Raw genomic sequence first — 24641 nt, 5'->3', positions numbered from 1 at the left:
TTGCTTTTCCACACATAGCTGGGAGTAAAGGAAGCACATTTGGCTGTGGACTGACTTGTTCAGAAAAGGAGGCTGCTGTTAAGACATTCTGAGCCCACTGCACTGATGGCGGCCGTATGAGCACCTGGTGGCTCACATGCTTTTGCAAGGCTTAAGGGACAACCAGTGCAGACTGGAGAACAGGCTTACCTGGCCTCTGAGGCTGAATAGCTACTACTATGCATTATAATGCAGGAAGTCAAGTGTTTCAGACTTGTTTAAAGCTGGCATACTTTAATCATGTACTGAATTACTTTTATAAATGTTAATGTGAGAGAATAATTTTACTAACTACAAGCAAATAATAAAATTGATACTATGTAACAAACCAGGGCAGCAGTGATAAAAAGTCACATAATAATAATCGCAATAATAATAGTAATTTGGAAATGTGAAATGCCACCTAATTACAAAATTTCAATTTAAAAAGTTTTCTAAATGACAGCCAATGATATCTATTATAACTTTTAAGGGAAAAAAGCAATAATAATTAATAGATCTCTTTAAACACTAATTCAGTTAGGGATCTGAAAAAGTAAAATCTTCTGCAAACACAGTATATTTAATATGGATTTATAATTTAACACAAATGCCAACTTGCCAAGGTGGTGGGACTGAGATGAAAAATCATTCCCATGAACACTTTAATTTCTCCAGATTCCCTTCCTTTAGGTTTTTCTTACCTACTACAGGTTCCCAAGGGTGTTTTCAGACTATTCGGGTTTCGAATCATTTTGTCTAGAATTCCAACTATCTGTTCGAACTTTGGCCTTTCGGAGCGTTCCTTCTGCCAACAATCCAGCATCAGCTGGTGGAGACCAGCTGGGCAGTCCATGGGTGCAGGTAAACGATAACCTTCTTCTATTGCTTTTATAACCTAATAGCCAACAGGACATTAAAGATATTACCGAATGAGATTCAGGTATAATTAAGTAAATTGCCTAGTAGGCAAAGTGATTTATAAAAGTGAAGCACACTGCTTTGCAAAAGACTTATTTTTTCCCAAAATATCCATGAATATTAAGCATGTTATTAATGGGTGCATAAAGTGCAGGATATGATGACATTTTGCAGTTAATTCAGCAATAGAGAGCAGCAATTAAGTTCACTCAGAGGGCAATAGATGGAAAATTTTTTAATGTCATCCCAGAGGTTTTCAAAAGGAAAGATGTTATGGAACTATTTTACATGTACAATAATAGTTGCACATGTACACATTTCTCCATAGATTTATACATTTTCCGAGTTGTAAGAGGAAGTTCTATGTTACCCAAAATGGAACCCCCCAAAGTTTCACTTTTTACAAAGTTCAAATAACACTTTTAAGCAAGATATTAAAATATGTGAATGTACCATGACAAAATATTACCAAGCACGATACTGTATTAAATACTATGAAGCTTACATGTTAGAAAGTCTATAGTGTGTCAGATACAGTGTGTGGGAACCAGTCTGTGCTAGTCCCCAAGGTGACTGAATCACCTTGGGGCTCCAAGTTTAGTGGCCTCACAGTGGCAGATTAAACTAGCCTTCGGGGAGGCGGGGGGAGCAAGGGCTTCCACTAAGAAATTGAAAAAGGTTACAAATCAGGGCTTTCCTACTTAGAGTTCTGGCTGTTAAACTTTTATCAGCACATAACTGCATATTTATATGTAATAACAGCCTAAAATGCTATTTACATGAAGTTCTGAATGTTAATGAAAAATAGACTTTTATAAGCATTTGTATGTGGCAATCAGAAAGTCTAAAATTACTTATTCAAACTTTTTTTTACTTATATGGAAAGAAAAAAACAGATTCTGAAAAGCAGACATTGCCACAAATCTGAGCAGCACAAGGAAAGTAACAGGAAGGCAAACAATACAAAAGAGAAAAACTCACGAAATATTGTAACATTGATAGGAGGTTAAAAATCCTTTGATACTGACATAATATAGCAGAAATATAAGGAAAAATGATTGAAAAAAAAGGTGACCTTGAGTCTGTGAAGAAAATAAAGTCAAAGGTGGGCAGACAATAAGCTGGCTTTAAGAAATGTTGATTAACTTATTATCTGTAGGAAATCAGATCCTTAAGATGCTTGTTGACATTTATGAACGGCACATACAAATGTAAAAGGGTGTAGGATGGAATGAATACAGTAGCTGTTATCAACAATTTTTAGAGAAAATCCTTTGTTTAAAAAGAGTCCATTTGAATTTTTAAAACACCTGTATGTGCAAAATGATAAAGTTTAGAAGGTAAACAGATTAACTTAATTACAGTCATTTTTGAGGAGTGTTGTAAGTATAAAGTCCTCGGTCCAAATTCTCCCCTCATCACTGTGTTTTATTTTATACATCAGTTTACTAGACATCTTCACCTGCATTTTCCATAGGCACTTTATATGTCTTATAAGCAAAGATACACAAATGGTAACTGTCAAGGTCACAAGTAACTATAGGGGGAATTAAATTGAAAAAATACATTAAATGCAAACAATTTCATGTGGCTTTGTGCACCACTCCAGGGGGGCACTCTGTTCAACGATGTAGGAGAAGTATGAGGAATGCACTCTGGAAAGTTGGGTTAAGTTTTTAAACAAATTGTGCATAGGTAAATAAAAACTTCTAAAAACTTTATTATTCAGAACGACCAAATAATAAACAAGTGGGGGCGCTTTTTCATTGGGAAAGGAATGGCTTTCCTTGTATTCGAGTTTGCTCGTGTGGGAACGCACGCAGTATCTTCTGATTGGGTAGGGCTCCGTTCCCCTGGCCGTAACATTACTGCGGTCCTATTACTGCCTCGAAACCGGTTTCCCTCTCGTAGCTTGTCTTCCTTCTGATGTCCAGAAAGAAGCAATGCAGGTAAAAGGGGCTTTCCTTTTTCGTTTCTCTCTACACAATCTTTTAAAAGGTACACCTAAATCTTACCATGATCCTCCTGACCTAATACTCTTCAACAACTCTCCCATAAGTTTCTCTAGTTTTGAACATGAGAAGTTCTTGTCTTTCCATCAATGAACACAGTGTAGTACCATTTAATGACTCTTACAGAAATGAAGGAGTTAATTAACCCCACAGCTTCTTATCGCATTATAGGAACTTCATGCTTCTTAGGATAGCAGAGAAACATTTATTGCAACACAAAATAAAACTTCTAGCTCTCAAAGCTTACAGTGGTTTACACATTTCTCATGGAGCAGATGCAATACATAACTTTTAAAGTAAGATGTTATGGATTGGGAATCAATTTTGGGACCATAATGGTTCAGTTAACTCTCATGCCCTCACCTACAGGAGCACTAGCGGTACTTGCTGGGAACCGCGGCCTGCACAGAGCAGGGCTGGCATTAACTGTGCATCCCCTTTGAACACTGACCAGCCAACAGGAGATAAATTGGGCACAAACCAAACCTAAAGGGTCTGTGGTTTTTCATTTGGTTAGCTTCATTGTTTCCAGTGAGGAAAATAAAAATCACTATCTGCAGACTGTTCGGAGTGTTTGGAAACAGTACAGCTCACAGACAGGTAAGGTAAGAACTTTGACTTCTTAGAGCATTACATAATTATTCATGCAATTCATTAAAACATCCTTTTGTGAAATTCCAAAAATACCTTGATTTGGCCTGTCCATATCTAGCCTTAGGATTGTAATAAAAGTCAGAGAAAAAATTTATAAGCCATTTCTAATTTTAGATAGGTCCCTGAGGAGTAAGAAGTGACTAGGTAAATGCCATCTATAAAAAACCACTGGGATACAATAGGGAGTGTTGGTATATTCTGTAAAAAGTTACTTAGAAATAAAACCAGAAGGTGCTTGTTGGTAGTGTTTCAGTATGATTAGTGTGACCACTGTAATTAAGAGAAAAAGAAGCACAGAATGACCCATGCTAATGGGCCTGTATTAACTCACAATGGGATGTAACGCGGTTGGCCTCTGTTCTCTGCTCATGCCCCCTTCGCTTTGCTAACCTTACATGACATAACCCACATTTCATATAATTAAATATTTTGGGCCCAATTTACAAGATTATGGTAAAGTTTTACAATAAGTCACAATTCTGTGTCTCTCTTAATATAAAAATATAAAGACATACATTGGTGGTGGCTTTTAAAAAGTTGAGGGCTCACAAAAATTTAGTTAGAGCTTGATATATTTTCAAATCTCACAAATGTCTTAAAGCGGACCACTGTAAGAACTTATCTTTATGTCCCATGTACTGACAGAAGCTTACTTTTCATCATCCTATGTCTATCTACTAATAAAATAAAAATTGTATTGGCCTAACCTGAAGTGAGGAAAAACAACTTTGTAGAGTAATATATACAGAAAAAAACCCCTAATCTGTACAATGAAGAATTTCAAAATTTGGGAGTAATAATGTTATTTGACTTAATTAGGACATAATTGCAATTAAAAGACAGCTGATGTGAATGCTAATGATGAGTATTTTCAATTTCTATAATATTTATTACATTAGACGTCATTTTATATAAAGATTTTTCTTTGAGAGAGCTATACATCTGCAGATTTTTTTTTTTTTTGATGAACAGGAACTTTATTTCTTACACTTAAAGGCTGATGAAAATCCATTAGGAATTATATTAAAGAAAATACAATATATCTCAATTAAAAACTATAGTAACTATATTTACTCATTAAATACTATTTAAGTTTTCTAAAACACAACTTGAAAACGCCCAGCATGCATGTATAATTTTAGTACAGTGGATTCAAGACCAAGTATACATGTTACATGCATCAAAGCTCATCTGCAGATTTTTAAGAAACAAGCAAGCAGAAAAAAAAACAAAGACACTGAAACAGAGAACAAGAGGACAGTGACCAGAGGGGAGAGGGAAGGGAAGTTAAGGGGAAAAAGGGGGAGGGATTTGGAGGAACAAATAGGAAGGACACAGGGACGAGAACTAAGGGGGGTGGAAATGGGAGGGAGGTGGGGAGCAAGGAGCGGGGGAGGCTGGGATGGGAGAAATAGACAAAAAAACTGTACTTGAAAAATAACTAAATAAAATAAATAAATAAATAAATTAATTAATTAAAAAAAGAAGAATGAAAACAGGAAATTTATTTAGAAAACGCTGCCTTGATTTTGATTGTAAATAATTAGATTCTAACTGCTTCTATTCAGTAAAAATTCAAGAAAGTTAGAAGTACATGAAAATAAAACGGGCTTTCAAACAGTGCTAATCAAGTCACAAAGCACTGGGGTGTGGGTATCATTATACTTATGCATATTATCTTTTTCCCAAGCTTTTCTTGCTCCCAGACATGTCCTGAGTTTGACTAAATTCTCCTGGCAACTATCTACACCTCACTGCCTTCTATAATACCCTTTTCCTATCTCTTCCGTGTGATCAAAGAAACCTCCCTTTATGCAGCATTCATCCAGGAATTTTGTGAACTTGCATATAAACAGAACCATCAATTTACTGATTATTTTCATGGCATTTCATTAAAAGTGTTTTAAAATCTAAGGCATTTGGGATAGTTGGGGGCTTTCCAAATTCCTGACAAATCCCTAGCAACTTCACTTAAACACTATAAAGTGGATTGATTCATTTAGTAAATTAATCTAAGTTAATTAAAACATTAATATATTTGAAGTTCTGATGAAAGCAAACTTCACAGAAAAACATAATGTATTCACTTATATACAGGATTTCCGTATACATGAGGGGGTTCAGAGATGTCAAGTCTCTCCGTGAACTGTTACTGGAGACCCCAAGTAAAAAAGCATCTTTTATCTAGAGAATCGTTTACCAGACTGGAATTATTTTAAAATTACTTGGGTTTTTCATCATTCAAAATGATGCATATATAATTGTTCAAATAGCAGTTCAACAATACAAATATGAAATAATGAATACTACCCTATAAGAGGAATATTAACATCTACTTCATTACAAAACTGAACTGCATAGGTAATCTCTTACTACTGCACAAACTTGTCTCAGAATTTAATAATTCAGACCTCAAAATGAAAAAAAGAAAGGTATTAATTTTTCTATGTCAGAACTCAATTTCATTCTATACATATTTGAATTTGATCAATAAAAATATTTTTTATTCTTGATATACTAATTATGCATCCATTGTATTTCACTTTCAAGAAAAACAAAGGAACAATATTTCAGGAATTCAAAAAAATGAAAACTGAATACACTTATTTTCTTTCTTCATCATTCCTATTTGTTTCTGGAAGCGAACTCTGAATTTAAGTTATCTGATATTCCTGTCATTCCCTTTATGTATGAATCTAGTACAGAAGGAAGGTGTCAAAAAAAATGAAACTCCACTGGGTGTCTGGGGAATGTAAATATTTCTCTGTCTCTGCCCCAAGGATGTTTGTCCTCGTCTTGACAGTCCATGAAATCTTTGACACCAAGACCTGTCAAATATTAACAACTTTGCCTCTGCCAACAGAATCATCATTTAGACTTTTATCTTTGAAAAATGAAAACAAAAACTAAAACTAAAAAAAAGTTTCATGTTGTCTCAAATTAAAATACCAAAACATTTAAGTGATTTAAAAGCTTCACCTTGTTAGGGCATGAACTTCTCAGGTGATGCGCCAGTTTGTAGGAAAATACACTGCAAAGAACTTGACCAACAGTCTGACTTGACTTCAGTTGCCTAAAAATAACTCTAAGTTTCAAAAACCGTAGACACTTGATATGAAAATTCTAAAACCGAAAACAAAGCTATTGATTTAATAGAACAATGTTCATGATCTCTTTTTGAAAAATATTGTAATTTTAACTTTGGTCAGCTTCCATCACTGTCCATGTATACAGAATTGACTAATCCAAACAGTCTGTTAGTCACATCCGTCTTCTATGTGGCAATACAAACTTTCCTCAAGCACTGACAACTTTTTACTCTATTCCTCAAGAACATGCATTTGTAACATTTTAAAATTCCTTCAAAAATGTCTGTCATGAATGTATTCCAACCTAATCCTCATTTGGAATGACTACCAATGTGCACATCTTTGGTATAGAAAAGAAAATCTGTTTGCTAGGTCCTGACACACCTCACTAAACCTTTGCTTCTCAGCTTTCCAATGTGTTCCCTTCGAGAATCTTCTCATTAGCTATAAACCAAGGTCTTCTTCAGATTTCTAGTCCCTGGATTTACACTTTCTCTACTTTTATCTAAATTTCACTAACATTGTCAATAACTGAACTCTATAAATCTGCCAGTATTTCAAATTCTGACCTGTAAAAATGTCAATTTCATAAAATTCAACCTAAGAGAAGCTAAAATTCACATTTACTTAGCTTGTATTGTTTTATAAATGGTTTCTTAGTGTGAGCTAAGAAATGCTCTCAGCTTCTTCTGTCAAAAAATAACAGCATGTTTTACATCTTTGTACGTAACAGGACACACATTAATGAGAAGTATCTTTTTAGGTATTTCCAAAGACACTTCCATTGCGATTATGTTCTAATTACAACTATGAAACCCTTACTAATCTTGGTCATAAATAGGTTTGTCTCATGAAATTAAAATTTAATTAAATCAATCAATAATAATTCAAACATATTTTCTCAGAACACTAAAGAAAAATAACCTTCAAAGACAAAAAACCCCAAACCAACCCACAACCACAGCCTTCCTTCCTCTCCTTTCTGTGAAAGGTTCCTTTACTCCCGTTATTCTCCCGCTACAGCTGCTCTATTAAGGAGGAAAGATCCTGTGAAGGCCTATTATAGCCAGAGAATTTAAGTTTTAAAAAAAGCAATCCTTCAAAATGAAAAGTAAAATGAAATTAGCTGACCTACTAATTTATTATTAATTATTGTGGTAATTTGTGCTACTGTGTATACCAAGCAATTGTGTTTTTATAATCTACAGAAGTTTCTTCTTATAAACCATTACCTACATGTTCCAATAATAGTGAATATTAAGGCATTACATCCTTTTTTGTTTAAATAGTGTAACACCTACATCTTGATTTGACATGTCCCAATAAGGTCTTTCTCCGTAAGACATGACTTCCCACATGACTATTCCGTAGCTCCACACATCGCTGGCTGATGTGAACTTCCGGTACTGGATGGCTTCAGGGGCTGTCCATCTCACTGGAATTTTCCCACCCTGTTATAAGAAGAAACCAACATTTTAAGTATGTACAATAACTTATTTAAATACATCACTTATAGCTGAACCATCAAGCTGTCATTAAACATCTATATATTTGTTTGGCGATTCAGCAGTATCACCCATATCCGTCTCGAATCTCCCTTAAGTGCATTTACATTTACTAATCTGTTTTTTAAAACCATTACAAGACTTCATTTTTTAAGGCAACTCTATTTAATGGGTCTTATGTGGTCTCAGGGCAAGAGTCTAGTCAAAAGACAGTGACAAATTAGGTAAAATAATTACTAAAATGGAATGAAATATGGGGTATTTAAATAAACACGCACATATTTCCTTTTAATCTAGTCTCACAAGAGTTACAAGAATTACTGTAGTTAATATTTTTTTAAATCATTATTTAAAAATTGAATTATATTTTTCTGCCATAAGTGTGAGGGCTGGTACATATATGATCATATATTATTTATATGAACATCCTGGTATAAGATAAGCATGTTGCCATTCTTATCATTATTTCTTGTCTTATTCTATATGTAGGTTGCAAAAGCAACAATGATTCTTCCAAAGGAAAACGGTAACACAAAAAACCTGAGCTCCGTTTGCCTCCTTTGTCCCTGTTAGTTTTGTATTACTAAAGCTTTGGCTCTGTTGGCGGGAGAGTCTCAGGCATTGTGAAGAGACGCGGGGCTAGACTTTTTCTTACAGTCGTTGTGTAGACGGCTTCTGGATCATCCTCTATGACCCGGGAAAGGCCGAAATCTGACACTTTACAGACAAGATTGCTGTTGACGAGAATATTGCGAGCTGCAAGGTCCCGGTGAACGTATCCCATATCAGCCAGATATCTCATTCCAGCAGCAATTCCTCTCAGCATCCCCACTAACTGAATGACTGTGAACTGCCCGTCGTGTTTCTGCCGGGAGACAACAACAGAAGTCCAGGTAACTATAGTTTGAAAGGGAAAAAGTCCCCACGAAAACCGCACACACACTATTCATTTACTGTTGTATAATAGGAACTATTTCCATATAATGCAGGCATTTGTGAAAAACATAACAAATGCTGATTTAACTGAGATCAAATATGAAATAGAGTTTTGCTAATCATTTATATTGGTATGTTATTTATATTAATTAATAATAGCTTCAGATTATACAAATTCAAAAGTATGTGCTAATTTTTAGGTGAAAGTTAGGGAATGGAATTCTGAGCATATCCCTGACAGCTACATGTTTTCATCACTGGCTATAAAATTATATAAATAATCTAAAATTATAAAGATATGAAGACACATATATTAAAATATTTTCTCCCAATGGTAAAAAGAGGTGGTAGATTTTTGAGTAAAAAAAAAAAAGGAGGGGAGAAACTAAAAAAATGGTTATATCGTCTGACTTTGTTCTCATTTTACACTTTTCCTTGTTTTGTTATTAATAGAAACATTACTTGCAACTAAGAGTCTCCAAAATAGACGTACATACTAGCACGTGGGATTGAAGACTATTTGCAACTTGACTGACTATTATATATTTTAACCTGTTTTTAACCCATAGGTTTCCCCAACTGCATTACAAATAGGGTACATGAGGCTGCTGCTCTGAGCTGATTCACTTTCTAGGTGACACATCTCCCCAGAGAGCCGCTAGGCGCAGCAGAGGCCACGAAGATGCAGCAATGCACACTTCTCTAGAGCTTCTGGATACCCATGCATCTGGGTCGAATGTATCATTCCAGATAACACATGGTAACTCTGCCTGTGCTCTTATTGCTTAGACTATTTTATCTTTGCCATTAAAAATGTTAACATGTGTTCTTAGGTAAAAAGTCTCTGAGAATAAAAATATATATGTTTATACATTTAGATTACATCGTTTACAAAAATAACCACATGCTGTTAATTAAAAAAAGTTAACAGCTCTGTGCTCAATATTTACCCCAAAATCTAAATAGTTCCAAAGAGCAGAACTCAGATCATTAAGTGGTTAGTTCACACTCCACTTTTCTTTGTACCTATCGCCCCTGCAGGTGTAGTTGTGCTACAAAAGTAAAATGCTACTCCATGACCTGCATTCAAATTACAGGGCTTCAAATAGCCTCTGTTACTTGAGATAAACATATGAATAGAAACTGTTTCTGTTAAGTACATTGTATCACTTAAAAGATCAAAAAGATTGTAGTCCAATCCAATCTAAAACTCTCATTTTAATCTGCTTTTCAAGGACAACTTTCTAACTTGTTAAAGTTTCTAATGTTCACATTTTGCACTGCAAAAAGAAAAGTTCAGGAAATTATTGCGGTAGCAGGCATGTAATATATTTAGAATGGAAGGATTTGCTACTACTCACTCTGAGAAATGCATCTAGGGCTCCATTTTCCATGAATTCTATTACAATCATGACTGGTTTCCCTAAAAGTAAAAATACACATACGTAAGAAAAGAAAAGTGTTGCTTCAGAAACCACTGCCTCAAGTTCAGGGTTATTCCTCTTTTATCCCAGATAAAACACATGGTGCCATTTCGAAAGACTCAGTGTGTGAGCTGTGAGTGTTTCAAATATTTCTAGTGCTGCTGCTGAGGTCGAAGGGTCGTTAAATGTCTGGAGCATGGTCATGATTCATAAAATTTAACAATAAAAATCAGTGTGTTCTCCTGACTCCTGCTTTGTGAGCAGAACTCAGAGAAAATGACACTTTATATATAAAATGTGAAGACTAAATGGCATTACTTTTATGGCTTTTTGAGCTAAATGAGAATATCAATTGCTCTATTGGATGTATTCTTTAGTTCTAATCCTGCACTCATTTGACTTTTTTTTCCTGAGGAGGTGACACAAAAGAACTGTTTAGTAGGTTCACACCAAGTCCAACATTCATTTAGAATATGCAACATGTTTATAATAAATTTTTATTATATATAAAATGACAATAATTTCTGACAGTCCACTTGATAAATGAAAGATGTAATCAGTATCTACCTCTTGTAACAACCCCTTCCAAATGGACAACATTTGGGTGGTCAAACTGCCCCATGATGCTTGCTTCACATAAAAAGTCTCTCCGTTGTTTTTCTGTGTAACCAACTTTCAGGGTTTTTATGGCTACGGCAACGTCTCTTTTCCCTGGAAGTTTCAAACGACCACTACAGACTTCTCCAAATTCTCCTGAAGTAACAGAACAGGCAGAATCATTTTAATTTCAGAAATATTTTATCTCTCAGAGAAAATGCAAATAAGTCTTTAAAAGTACTTTTAAGCTCTTCTAAACTGTTTGCTACACAAGCTACTATTTTACTTGTTTTTTTCCATCACCATTTATCTGCGTTTTCCTCCACACCCACTGACCCCCTTCTCCCCGAAATCACCATACTGTTGCCTGTGTCCATGATCTTTCTCTTTTTTTTCCTTTCTTGCTCAATCCCCCCACACCCAGCACATCCCCCAGAGCTGTCAGCCTGCTCTCCATCCACGAGTCTGTCTCTGTTTCACTTGATAGTTCAGTTTGTTCATTAAATTCCACTTACGAGTGAAATCATACGGTACTTGCCTTGCTCTGACTGGCTTAGCTACTATTTTTAACTGAATTTAAAAAAAACTTTAAGAAAAAAATTAGGTTTGAAATACATTGTATAATATACATACACTGCTTACTAAAGAGCACATCAGCAAATTCTAAACATTGCTACTGCTTTTATGGTTTAAGGAGCAAATAGTTTGTAAAGGTTTACGAGTCTGGAATTCATATGCACTATGCTATATTGAAGGCAGTTGGACTGAAAAATGGGAAATTATGTAAGTACACTGTATACATATAAACTGATATTCCTTTAAAATAAGTCATACATATTAGTTTTCTACATAAAATTAAATTGTACGAGGGCTACCTAATACCTACAAGTACAAGAAAAAAAGTGTAACAATGAAAGCTTAGTAAAATGGTAAATTAAGAAAGATGAAATGTATTCCAGTATAATTGTGACATTTTAATTTTTTAAAATGCTACATCATTTCTTGAACAACAGGCCAAAACTTAATAAAACAGCTTAAAAACAACCCAGTATTTTAAACATCCAGCAGAAGACAAAAGATACACAGATTATTTGTGCCACATGCTTGTTTTTTTTTTACTTTTTTTCATAAGATTTCATAAACAAGTACAGCCTCTTGCTTCCAACAGTTCAGGTAAATGCAAAAGTTCTATACTTGAGGGATAATTATTTGCCTGTCATTATGATGTATGACTTGCGATCTTGGCTAAATGGAAGAGCTGAATAAGGAAGCTACAACAGCCTTACCTGCACCAATCACACGCTCAATTTTAATACAGGAGGCATCTAGCTCCTTGGCGAATTGATGGACAGCTCTATTTGGGTCTTCATAGGTTTCAGGGTCAATGTAGGTTTTGGTGCCTGGAAATTTAACTGTAATGATGTAAGAAAGCATGACTGTGATGAAGCAAAGCACTTATTGTGCAGTCAGCCCAGGAATTTCATTATGCAGAGTGCTCCTCGGAACAGGGAACTTGCTTCCACATCACCTGATTCACAGCACTTTTAAGAGACTACTTCAGTCTGCTGGTGTATAGGTATTATCTGCAAGCTTCTATAGGTAACATGGGATCCAGCTCATAGGTTACTAACTGAATTGCTTCTCCAGTAAATCAACAAAAGACATCATCAAAATTCTCTGACATGACTTATCAGACTGGAGGTTTAATTAAATTCACTGCTACCACAGCACAGTTCAGGCCATATTGAAGTTTGTAATGGACTTGGAAACACATTTGTAAATCTGTAAGTCAGTCAATCAATCAAATACATACACTGAGAAAAGATGACATTTCATATACAGGTAGCCTACTACACTGAGAGCAATATTAAAAACATTTAGACATCTTACTTATTCTTTTGATTTATTTTTTAAAAGACCAACCACCGTTGACATATACATAAAATTAATACAAGATATGAGAGTTGCTATCACAAACTCAGAGAGAAATCTACTAAAAACACAGTTTCATCTTTACCTTACAAGGCAATAGAAGCCAGATGTACAAAGTCCAGAATATAGTTAGAAAATTTACAATATTCCTGGGATCTGCTGACCATGTATGATACAATTTGAAAGAGAAGTGGTTTATATAAACTTTCAGTTATAAGGCTCTGGAAGGAGGCAGCGAGTATGCCTCAGAGAAGGTAGTCAAGATTCAAACAACATAGAATCATAAAAGTTGCAAAAGTTAAAACTCTTCTTAAAATGCACCCAAGAAGCATGCAGGTAACAGAAAATACTGTGTTAACTTCAAATCAAATTCAATTACAATAATGTACTCCAATCAATCATTTGGTTAAAGACAAAGATAAGATAAATAAGCATATATTTGGTTATAGTAATGCAATGAAAAGAATTACACTATAGCCTCAAAAACACTTTATTATTTTTTAACAAAGCCACTGAACAATCTTTTCATTAAATCTTACTATTTGGAGAACAATATATTCCTCTATGTTTTACACTGCAGCCTAACTGTGCTTATGCCATCACATTAACTTAAAACTATATTTTAGAAATAAACACATAACAAACAAAAAGAAGCAGAATGTATAAAGGAAAATGGGATTTAAAAATCTTGATTTATTCTGCTGTAGTTGGTTGTTTATCCAAAATTGATTGTCTTAAACAATTATTGTTGCAGTTTATAAAACTGACAGATGCTCATTTGTTACTAAAGCTGAACATGAAAAAAAAAACACAAGAAGAAAAGAGAGAGGGGATAGAAAGAGAAAAGAGAGAAGAAGGAGTTCGGGGAAGGGGGGGAAAGAGAACAAGAGAGAAGGGAAGAAAACAATAGGTTAACCTCCTAGATTGGCAGGCAGATGGAGAATGAGCCATCTTCTCTCTTTTTATTCTCTTTCTTTCATAGTTGTTTTTTTCTGTTTGTTTGTTTTGTTTTGTGCTGTGGTAAGGGAGCTAGGGCGGAGGTAACCTTCTGCATCTCAAACGGGGTCTCTGATGGTTCTTTATTCAAGCTGTCATAAAGCATTTTGACAGGCTAGAGCAATTTTGGCATAAAAACATGAAATACTGCCCAGCTTGGATTCAAAGACATTGTTAGAAGGAGCGGTAGGAGGAAACAAAATGTAAATTGGAATTGCTTCACTAAACTCCTCTACCGTGTTTATATCTTTAAAGGTAGCACTTGGGCCATAGAGAGTTGAGGGTGCCGGGTACAAATGGCTGGACATTCTATTAAATTCAGTGCTCTAAAAAGGTGGTGAAATGGTTGCTTTCGTGTTTCCATAAAAATCCAATCTGGTGTTTTAGCACCTAAGGAAATTGTTTGTATACTAAAGGAATGAAAGGACACCAACTTGTAAATAGCCAGTGACCACAGTGTTGCAGTTTACGTTTTTTAGAGACAGTCATAAAATCAAACAAAACACCTGGTCTCATCAAATGATAAGAAAAGATATCCCGTAAAAAGGGAGATTCAAAACTATCACCCTTTACCAGGGATTTACCAGAGTAGGACATGTTAAGTGCACTTTGTTTCGTTATTCATTTAAATGGATTTTAAAAATAAAAATATCAACATCATTTCTGAATATTCTAGTCTGTTGCTTATCTCAATTTAAGACCGTGAGCTTTTTTGTGTTTTAGTAGCTCATTTACATTTCTCATGAGTGCTAAGTATCTTAAAACCACCAACAAAAATTTTGCTCTTAGATGAAAACTGTGTATTTATCAAGCTCATCTTGTCTATGGTAGCAAGTAAAACACGCAACTCTATTTTTTTCTAATTACAAACTGAATGTCAGATGTAAAAAAAGCAAATGGCATTAAAATATTAAAACTGAGTGATGACAAGCATAAGGCTATACAAGTTTTACAGAAGCCATATTTCAATTTAACTTCTGCAATAACCTGCAAACTGAAACCAAATAAACTAAAATGTGTTTGATAATTCAGCAATATGTCAGATATACTCAGTAAAAGAAACAAAAGTGACATACTGATTAAGGCAATATTAAATGATTCTGCCATCAAATTATTCACACGTGGGCAGAATCAGGGATTCCAGAAACCATAGTCTAGTTACTCTTCTATACACACATTAAAGTAGAGATAAAAATGTAGGCATTGGAGTTTAGATTCTTTTTCCTGTCTGTGGAAGTGTTAAAAATGATTCTCTCTTGTCATGACAGAGGCGAAAAAAAAAGTAACTTGCATCTTTTTCTGTATGTCCTCTAACTAAAACCTGTCTGTGGCACACTGTCATCACTGAGGCGCGCTGGTCACGGGCTTATCAGTCACTGCTGTGTTCACGAGGGGAGGCACAAACTTTGGGGGTGTATCAAATGCTCCCAGAGGGGTGCGGTGATGGGATCATATCTATTCAGTCAGAATCACAGGAAGATCCCAGTTTTATGAGGGTTGGACTTTCTACAATTGGGATACCCTCTTAAAGAAAGATCACACCACAAAATTGCTAGCACTTTACAAGGTCCTTAAGGGGGGGGGTGGTCTGTGAAAGTGAGAGACCCCGAAGCCACCTCTGGTCAAATCCTTACTTTGATTTGCAGTATCCCTAATAGTTTCCCTGCCTTCAGTGGCTGGAATTCTAAAGAGTGTAATAATTAATTTAGATATTGATTATCTAAAGCCACTTTTATTTTGAAAACTAAAGACATGGTAGCTGCTGGTTCAACAAATAAAAACTCAGGAATAGTAGTAATAGCGTTTACAGCTTTTGTTTTTGAACAACACATTTTCTTGGTTGATGCTTATGTAAACTTTTAATTTTACAATGGAAACATGACAATATCTTCTTAGATACTGACACCATGATTTAATAAATAACACAAAAATAGATATAATTCTTGTGCCATTTAAGAAATTTATTTATGAAAAGTTCTAGTAAAGATTATTGCTACTAAGAAAAATAATAAATAAAATTGGTCTTAATAGCTTCAAGGATTATAGTAACTAATATCATTTGTTTTTAGTTTTTTACTTTGGCTGTCTTTTTTATTCTTTCCATCCACGTTAAACAAGAATAAGAGTAATATAGATGGACATTGATTTTCTTTCGTTCTCTAAGCTCTCTTCCAAATATGATTTTTAAAATGAACGTTTAAGAATCAGGTAACCCAGATCCAAGGGAGAACATTGGAGGATGACATCTTACTTTTATACCTTTGATTTCTGGTAAAAGCATCTACCAGGGATAGAGAATGTTTAGCAGCTGAAGAGAAAGAGGTTCCTTAGCCTTGCAAGGTAGCAGCATTCACTGGGTGGGAAATCCTTCCAAACTGATATGAACTCCTTAGCTAAACGTGGGCCATGCAAAATTTAGGTCATTATTAGAAGAGTATGAAACTGTTGGTCGAGGTTTGTAAAAGGAAAAATTGTGACAGTAAAGCAGCTTAATATCCTGTAGTTATATTAAAATTTCTTGTGAGGTTACATTTCGGAATATATATATATTTTTAAATTCACATTCTGTGACTTTCATTTTTGTGAAATGCTTTAAAGCAATAGTTTGAGTTCATTATATAATTTCAAGCATGATGCATTAGGAATTTTTATTATGCCAATATTAACAACCACGTTTCTGTATTAACTGGGATATATAAAAGTAAAGAAAAGCCAAACACTTACAATGAAAGTAAAGCTCTTCATCTCCTTCTTGGTCAGCTTTGCTATAACCACAGTGCCTGAAAAAAAATTATCAAGTTTGTGACAAGCACAATCAACAATCTCATTTTATATATTTAAAATTAAATAAAATATACCTTAAGTATTTTTCAACATGCTAGTTAGATCTATAAATAAAAGATAAAAGCTTCCTGTCCATAGGTATAAACTTACTAATATATTCATTCATATGATTTTAAAAGGGATAGAATATAAAATATTCCTGCAAGACAATGTAGAAGGAACATATTTTGTAGCTTTAGATTTATCAGTGAATAAATATTAGCTTATGCCTTTTTTCTGGAAAACAACAGATTTTAAATGGTTTCCACAAACATTAACTGAAAGAATTAATTTACCCAATCGAAACTGCAATACTCATCCACTTAAACTAAAGGCAATGATTAAGCTGAAAGTGTATTTTTGCCTTGGGAGAATAAAAACTTACTGACTTTTAATGTTTCTTATCAGACAAAGAATATTTGCATATACTGTTCTGATGCACTAAATAATAAATAGTGGGTAACATAATTCTGAACAATGTTATCTCAGAGATTAGAAGAAGCTGGCATTTTACCTTCTTCCGATGATGAAGCCAAAGACCATGAACACCAGAATGATGGTCCCTGCCACTGCCACCACTGCGATGATGATGACGGGGTTCTGCTCGCTGGAGACGGCTGTGGCTGCAAAGAGGGCAGAGGCTCAGAAACATGCCTGGCCAGGTAGCACTCCAGAGGCTGCACAAAGTCTTATCAACACCAGCCATTTCTGCTATTGAATTCAGCTCTAATTTTAAATATATGCATTATATTGTCACTACACATTTAAACATTTATTTTTGCATGTTAAAGAAGCGGTAAGGACAATGTTTTCTTCTATTTTGTATCTTTCAGCTGTAAGAAAAGTGAGCCTATAAAATGCCTTATTGAATGCCTATCTTCTGCTTATTTATTGGAAACTTACTTATGAATCAGAAATAGAGATCTTTGATCTATAATTGCTATTAAGTCCTTTCTTAGCAAGGTATGTGATCCCTCTATGGCTGTTTTTCTGTTGTATAATAAATCAACCAAAATACATACTCTCTGCATTTTTCAAAGCACCTTAAGAGCTTTATATTTCATATTATCGATGTAAAATAAAAATCATCATGTGATCATATTAAATCATCATGAATTTGCAATGTACTATAGTTAAGGAAGGAGGACGGAATTACTTTTTTAATTTGACAAAGTATGCAATATACACATGAGAGTTTATAGAGGAGGTTTACTCAAGAGGAAACTTTCTCCAAGTTCTTTAAAAACATTTCAGCATTATCTAATTGTGGACACTTCCCGTCTTCTATGCTCATTGATGAAGGCAAGCCCAGCGGGCCTTTCTGAGAGTCTCTCTGGGGAGAGCACATGTTCACGTGTCCTTTACAGCAGCCTCTGATTCCAATTCTTCATCACGCCCCACGGCCTTCCTTCCCACTTCCGTTTTTCCAAATTAGTGAAGTTGCACTTATAATGTAATTTTCAATTGTCATATTTCCTGACTATAGTCTCAATGCCAGTATGCACTTCATAAAATAACCAAAGCAACATAAAACAATAAAAATGTATGGTGCAGTACATGAATCAGTTGCAAATATCATATATAATGTCAAACTAATAGTTTACTTATTTCTGAAACGATCAATGGCTATAATCTTTAATTTGTGGCAGGATGGAAAATACTAGTCCTTCTTTCTGGTGACAAGGGACTGGGTCTCTGGAGTGGTACTTACAGGTGGGCCAAGTTATGTGATGCCCCATAGGCAGCATAAAGTTTTTTTTCCTTTAGTTTATCTACGTCTCCCTCCATTTGATAAACCAACTCCTAACTTTGTATACCTATGCTAACTCTGGATAGCTTTTACACTGAAAAACAGTATAAATAGCTCTGGTGTAATAGTTTCTGAACAAAGGTACCTAATTCAGCATCTGCTGATTACTCCCCAAGGCAACTAAATGAAGGTGGGGGGAGAAAACTTTTAACCTTTATTTGTAATTTACAGCTTATTATCATTCAACAAGAAACGATAACTTCAACTATATTTGTTTTGGTTTGGTTGTTTATTGTTTTTACCTGTGTTTTTATGTATATTAAGAAAGGAAAAAGAATGGAGTAGTTTGTTCATGAGCAAGGAAAAATTGCATACATATGTGTTGAACTTATTTCCATTCAATGGATATTTCTCAAGGGTCTAATCGTCTGCGTGGTTAGAGGATTAGAGGTTCAGTTTTTCCTTAGCTTCAGAAACTGAGCTCCAATGAGAAAACTAACTCAGGTAAGTGATGAAATAGAATGTGTGAATATTTATTTCTACCTTTATGTATATAAATATACATGTATTATATGTATTATATATTATATGTACATGTATAGTCACACTTTAATCTCTCCATAGTCAACATTTATGGTTAATATTTTCACCTATTTCATGGATAACAGAATTTAAAACTAACTTATAAGTGTCATAATGAATACCCCATGATTTAAAAATTGTAAAAACAGTAGTTGACTTTGGATAGAAGGGGCTTTTAGGGTGATGTGCAGTGAAACAATCTGTTTAACTTCTCTTGTCAAACAGTGCTCGACAGGCTTCTCTTTGGTGGCTTCTTCCCTTCTGCCCTCTCCCAGCACAGTGAGTCGCTATTCCTGACACTCTGATAGCACTGGGCCATGCACTCCGCCAGCACTTAACTGCATACGAGTCTGTCTTTCACTAAATTTTAAATCAACTGTGGCACGTGTCTGCGCATACAGTTCCTCGTGCTAAATCAGTGTTTTTTAAAGGATGGTCTGGGAACTCTTACAGATCCCTCAAGAGCTCTCCAGGGGATCTGCAAGGTCAAAACTATTTTCATATGACATGATGTTATTTGAGTTTTTCATTCACATATACTCACAAGTGCAAAGAGTTGTCCAGAAGTTATATGACATGGGATGATGTCATCACTCTGATAGCCAATGAAATGTGTGCTGTGTGTTTTAAATAATTCTAAGTTTTAATTTTTAATGGGGTGAGTAGTAATAGATATATTCCAAGTAATCAAAGCCTCTTTGGGGATTCTTAATATTTTTAATAGCCTATAAAGGTTCCTGAGACCAAAAAGTTTGAAATGGTTGTGCTAAATAATAAAAGCTGACAGTTGAGACTGTGTTCTGGGCACTGTATTGGGACTTTGTGTACATTAATTCAGGGGTCCCCACCCCCTGGGCATTGGCCGGTACTGGTCTGTGGCCCGTTAGGAACTGCAGCATTCGCTGATTAACTGAGTCCTCAGCTGCTTTGTGAGTTAGGTACAGAGAGCGGTTCATCAAAGTCCCCCAGCTGGACATGGCAGAGGTGAGATGTGAAACCAGGGATATGTCTGCTCTCACTAATTGATACTGGTTATCTGTTCTAAATTGATGACTGCGAAATACTCATTCTTTGCTTATTTACTGGGTGCTTTCTATATGTCTATCACTGTAGCAGGTACTGGCAAGCCAATAGTAAGAAAAGGAGATATGATCATACATTCCAGGGAAAGAGAATATTCTTATGTTAAAAATCCCCACATTTTTTCTAATGCAAAAATCCATTTTTAACATTTATTTCATGTGTTCATTCAGGTTTCACTATTTCATTTTAATCTCTTTGAGTCTTATTTACTTTATTTTAAAATAATGAATATAATATGTATGGATCTCAGCACACAATAAACAATAGTTTAGAAAGTTTTCAAATCTATTAGGAAAATATTCTGAGACCAATTTTCAAACCTATTTTGAAAATATATTTAAACATATTATAAACATATTTTACAAGTTTCCACACCTAAAGTTTTAATTGATAAAAAAATGTGTAGGAAAATGTGAGATAATTACTTGATGTATTTAAGTTTAAATTATTTATTAGAATGTGGAAAACATCATTTGAAGTGTTTCGTTGTATTACAAATCACAAACATCATGAGATCAGCCTAAGTTGAAGAGTACAAGAACACATTTAACACAAGGTCACTCAGATGTTTGAATGATGAAATCTTGTGTAAACAATAAAAATAAAAATAAATTATTAAATGTTCTGGTGGTCATTGAACTTATTCTCATTTTAAGACTCTTTTTAAACTCCATTTAAAAATAATAAATAATAAGGGCATTACTTTTATAATACCAAATTATGTGACTTTTTAAAATTAATGCTTTCGTGCCTGTAATTCTACCCTCAGCTAGCTGAAGAGCAACCAGCATTGGTGCCCAAGCTGTTCAGAACCTGCACTCTGACTATAAACTAGAACATGAACCCCAGACAGCTCTTGGATTTGCAGTACACTGTGGACGCATGTGCTGCTGTGCTCCTATGCAGCGTTATAAAGCATAGGAAAATGAAAAGGGGATGCAATATATTGGTACCATTTTATTTTTAAGCTGAGTGGTAGATACAGAGATATTCATTTAGATATACTTAAATTTCATATGTACTTTCCATATATATTCTTTACATGCTTGAAATTGTTCACAAAAAGTGAAAAGGGAATGATTATAATAAAGATAAATGCGAGTTCTAAGATTTCCTTGAACTCAATTTTTTTGAACTCACTGCTAAAAGGCAAGTCACTTAAGTTAACACAAATTCTTACATTTTATCTTACTCTGGCCCACCCAGGTGTACATCCTGGATTTACTTGGTTTCTATAAAGGAGCCGTTCTGACTGACAGAAGCAAAACACATTCATTTGGGGGGCTACAAAACCAGCCTGTGTCAACACACAATTGAACACGTCCCGCTCCTGTTCCTAACTTTGTCTTTTCTAAATGAATCCAGTATGTGTTAAAGAGACCAATGTAAATCATGAGCTTCTAATATTGCAAAACAACACAGCACATTTTATATTATTATTCTAAATAGCCTCCACAAAGTACATATGTAGGCATATACATTCACCTTTAACCGTAAAAATTATCTTGAACAAAATCTTCATCCCTGATATTTAAGAAAATGCCAGAGTTATGGAGTGTAAAAATCCAAATCAAAGGTGGTAATTACCTTCAAACATTTTACCTGTAGCTTCCTCTAGTGTAGCAACATCCAGCCTGGGACTGTAATTTCCATAGCCAGCAGCAGTAAAAGCCCGAATCTGGAAAACATACACTGTCCCTGGCTTCAGGTTGTTAATGGAGGCTGAAGTGGACTTGGTTTTTACTGTCGAGTAGGTACGTTCCCTTTGATCCTGCAAACAATAAATACAGAGTAGATTTCATTGTGATTGCAACCAGGTGGTTTGACAGCCAATTTTTGCAATTTATTTCAATTTTCCGCATTTTTATTTTAAAGGCTACATTGTACATTCTGTGGAATATTGTAGCATTGAGTCATTTCTTGGAAAATATAAAATGTAAATGTAAACACATGCTTTCCTTCTATAAATTTCCAAGAGACATAATTTTATTAACACATTTATGATGTTTTGAGCTTTAACTTTGTTGGCGGAGGGTGTAGCAGTAAGAACTATTGCATACGGAAAATCCAGTGTCCTAATGACCAAGACAGGTTACACTTGTAAAGTCTAAGAGTTAGTGAAGGTCTTCACTTCATAATATAATTCCCTTAATATTTTTAATGAATGTTATTCATCAGGCATATTTAGAAAAAACATGCTAAAATGAGGAAAGCTATTAAATAAAGAAATCTAGCTAACACCACTACCATAGTACAGCAATTTTCAACCAGTGTGCCGCAAGTATTTTTAAAACATACAATGCCTGACTATTCAGTCAGTGACATTGATCTGTTTTCCCTTAGACTGTCCAATAAGAAATGACAACAGCCAACACAGTAGCCATCAGGTGTGAATGCCCTGTCTTGAACAATAAATATATAGTCATCAAATAGAGCTGCATCTTATTGGTCATGTAGCATGATAAGGTTGTGTCTATTGATCAATTCTCGGTAACAGAGATCCTTATATACAAGTTAAGGCACCTGATTTTTTAAAAAAAATCACACTGGAACAAAAAAGGGTAGATAATTAATATTATTTTTGTAAGTTGGCAATCAAAATTATACCTATTTTTATCAGATCAGCAAAAAACATACTTTTAGTGTGCTGCAGAATCTTAATAATTAGCTTATTGTGTGTCATGAGGTGAAAAAGGCTATAAATCACTGCCATGGTGACATTATCAACTGTTTTCACTAGAAACTGCATTTCTAAAAGAATAAAACCATTCTTACAATACACATTTTAAAAAAATATTTTAACCCTGGCTGGGCAGCTCAGTTGGTTAGAGCACTGTCCCAATATGCCAAGGTTGAGGGTTCAATCGCTAGTCAGGACTCATACAAAAATCAACCAATAAAGGCATAAGTAAGTGTAATAACAAACTGATCTTCCTCCTCGTCTTTCTCTGAAATCAATCAATACTTTTTAAATAAATATTTTATGTCAAAAGTATCAATATAATATCCAAGTATATTATTTATGGTGTGACAATATTTTCAACAATATTGCTTAGTTCAATTTCCTTATTTTTCAGATGTGTAAACGAGGGGTCACAAAGTTTTAAAATGTTTATCATATTATATGTCTTAGAATAAAAAACATTTAAAAGTTCAAGAATATGAAACATCAAAACAGTAGTCAAATAAATAAAAATTTAAAGCTTAATTGATATGCCTCTAATATTCCATTTACAAAAAAAGTTAATAAAAAGTACTCATCCAAGTATATAATTTTGACACTTTTTAATTTCTTCTATAATAAATTCCTGTGCTCAACTGTGACTGTCAATAAAACTACTCACTGAAATTGGAAAATACCAGTCTTGTTTGATTTGTCTTAAGTTTGGCATTCATGAAAGTGTAAATAAATTTATATTTAAACTGGATTTAGTGAAACAGACTTGTGATTGTGTTCATTATAATCATGCATAAGATGATTGTATTATATGTTTATCTAAAAGAAAACTAGGCACAGCTGATGTTAGACGATAATATGTACATAGATCACATGCTTACATACATTACAGTGCAATGCAGTTATTCTCTTTTAATGACTGCCTAATTTATAAGTTCAGGAAATGTAAATACGTATTGCTTCTATCATGCAAAACAGAAAAGTCTTTGAATGAATTTATTCCAGACTAGGGAACTGCAAAATATTTTATTCCATTGTTAGACTTCACTCTCATTGACCGTGTAACTTACCTTTTAAAACGTATTTTATTGCTTTTGAAATCTAATGAAATTTCAGAAGGGAGTACAACTTTTCGAGCTCATTGGAAAACAGACATGAAATCAACATTAAAAACAAGCATTCCCTCAGAAATGCATCTGATGGGATAAAAATATGTTCCCTGGTACAAAATGAGGTATTTAAAATGTCACTTTGGCAACGGAAGTCACAAATTTATGATAAAAAAATTAGCCAAAACATTGTAAACTTAATTTGAACATTGAAACTAATCTTAAACTCTTGTTTTTTCCTCAAAGAGAATAAAATATCTATTGTCAATGCACTAGTGCACATTATTTACTCAGTCAAGCTGGTCAGTCCCAAGATTCCCAAAAGCTTGACAGTCCTGTTTTGAAATGCTTTTTAAGTGGTTCAAACAGTTCTATGTGTATTACAGCACTTCAGCTAACTCATTTAAATCCACAACAGTAACACTTATTATTACTTTTACCACTAGTAATCACAGTTTCCATGCTTGAAGCAGGTCCTTCTGTGAGGTGGAGCTCACATAATAATTTGTGACCAGGATGCACCAGACTCCCAC

At 34.4% G+C, this 24641-nt stretch overlaps 1 protein-coding gene across 5 annotated transcripts in view; it reads right to left on the bottom strand.

Moving 5' to 3' along the window:
• The window catches only part of EPHA7 (EPH receptor A7), a 170051-nt gene that overhangs the window by 5604 nt on the left and 139806 nt on the right, over positions 1–24641 (bottom strand). The window contains exons 7-15 of one of the 5 annotated variants that reach the window (XM_037162103.2): positions 21925–22093; positions 17422–17530; positions 16809–16864; positions 12443–12568; positions 11127–11312; positions 10497–10558; positions 8855–9064; positions 7996–8145; positions 723–916 (exon numbers count right to left, since the gene is read on the bottom strand). In XM_037162103.2, coding sequence (XP_037017998.1) covers positions 723–916; positions 7996–8145; positions 8855–9064; positions 10497–10558; positions 11127–11312; positions 12443–12568; positions 16809–16864; positions 17422–17530; positions 21925–22093 — 1262 coding nt within the window. Of the gene's footprint in view, positions 1–722; positions 917–7995; positions 8146–8854; positions 9065–10496; positions 10559–11126; positions 11313–12442; positions 12569–13810; positions 13879–16808; positions 16865–17421; positions 17531–21909; positions 22094–24641 lie in introns of those variants that run through there. The other 4 variants (XM_037162104.2, XM_037162101.2, XM_037162102.2 and 1 more) reach the window with 4 other exon arrangements.

Source organism: Artibeus jamaicensis, unplaced genomic scaffold, assembly GCF_021234435.1.
Source record: "Artibeus jamaicensis isolate MK-2021 breed Jamaican fruit bat unplaced genomic scaffold, CSHL_Jam_final contig_387, whole genome shotgun sequence".
Lineage (NCBI taxonomy): Eukaryota > Metazoa > Chordata > Mammalia > Chiroptera > Phyllostomidae > Artibeus > Artibeus jamaicensis.
This window is presented reverse-complemented; position numbering and strand designations above follow the sequence as displayed.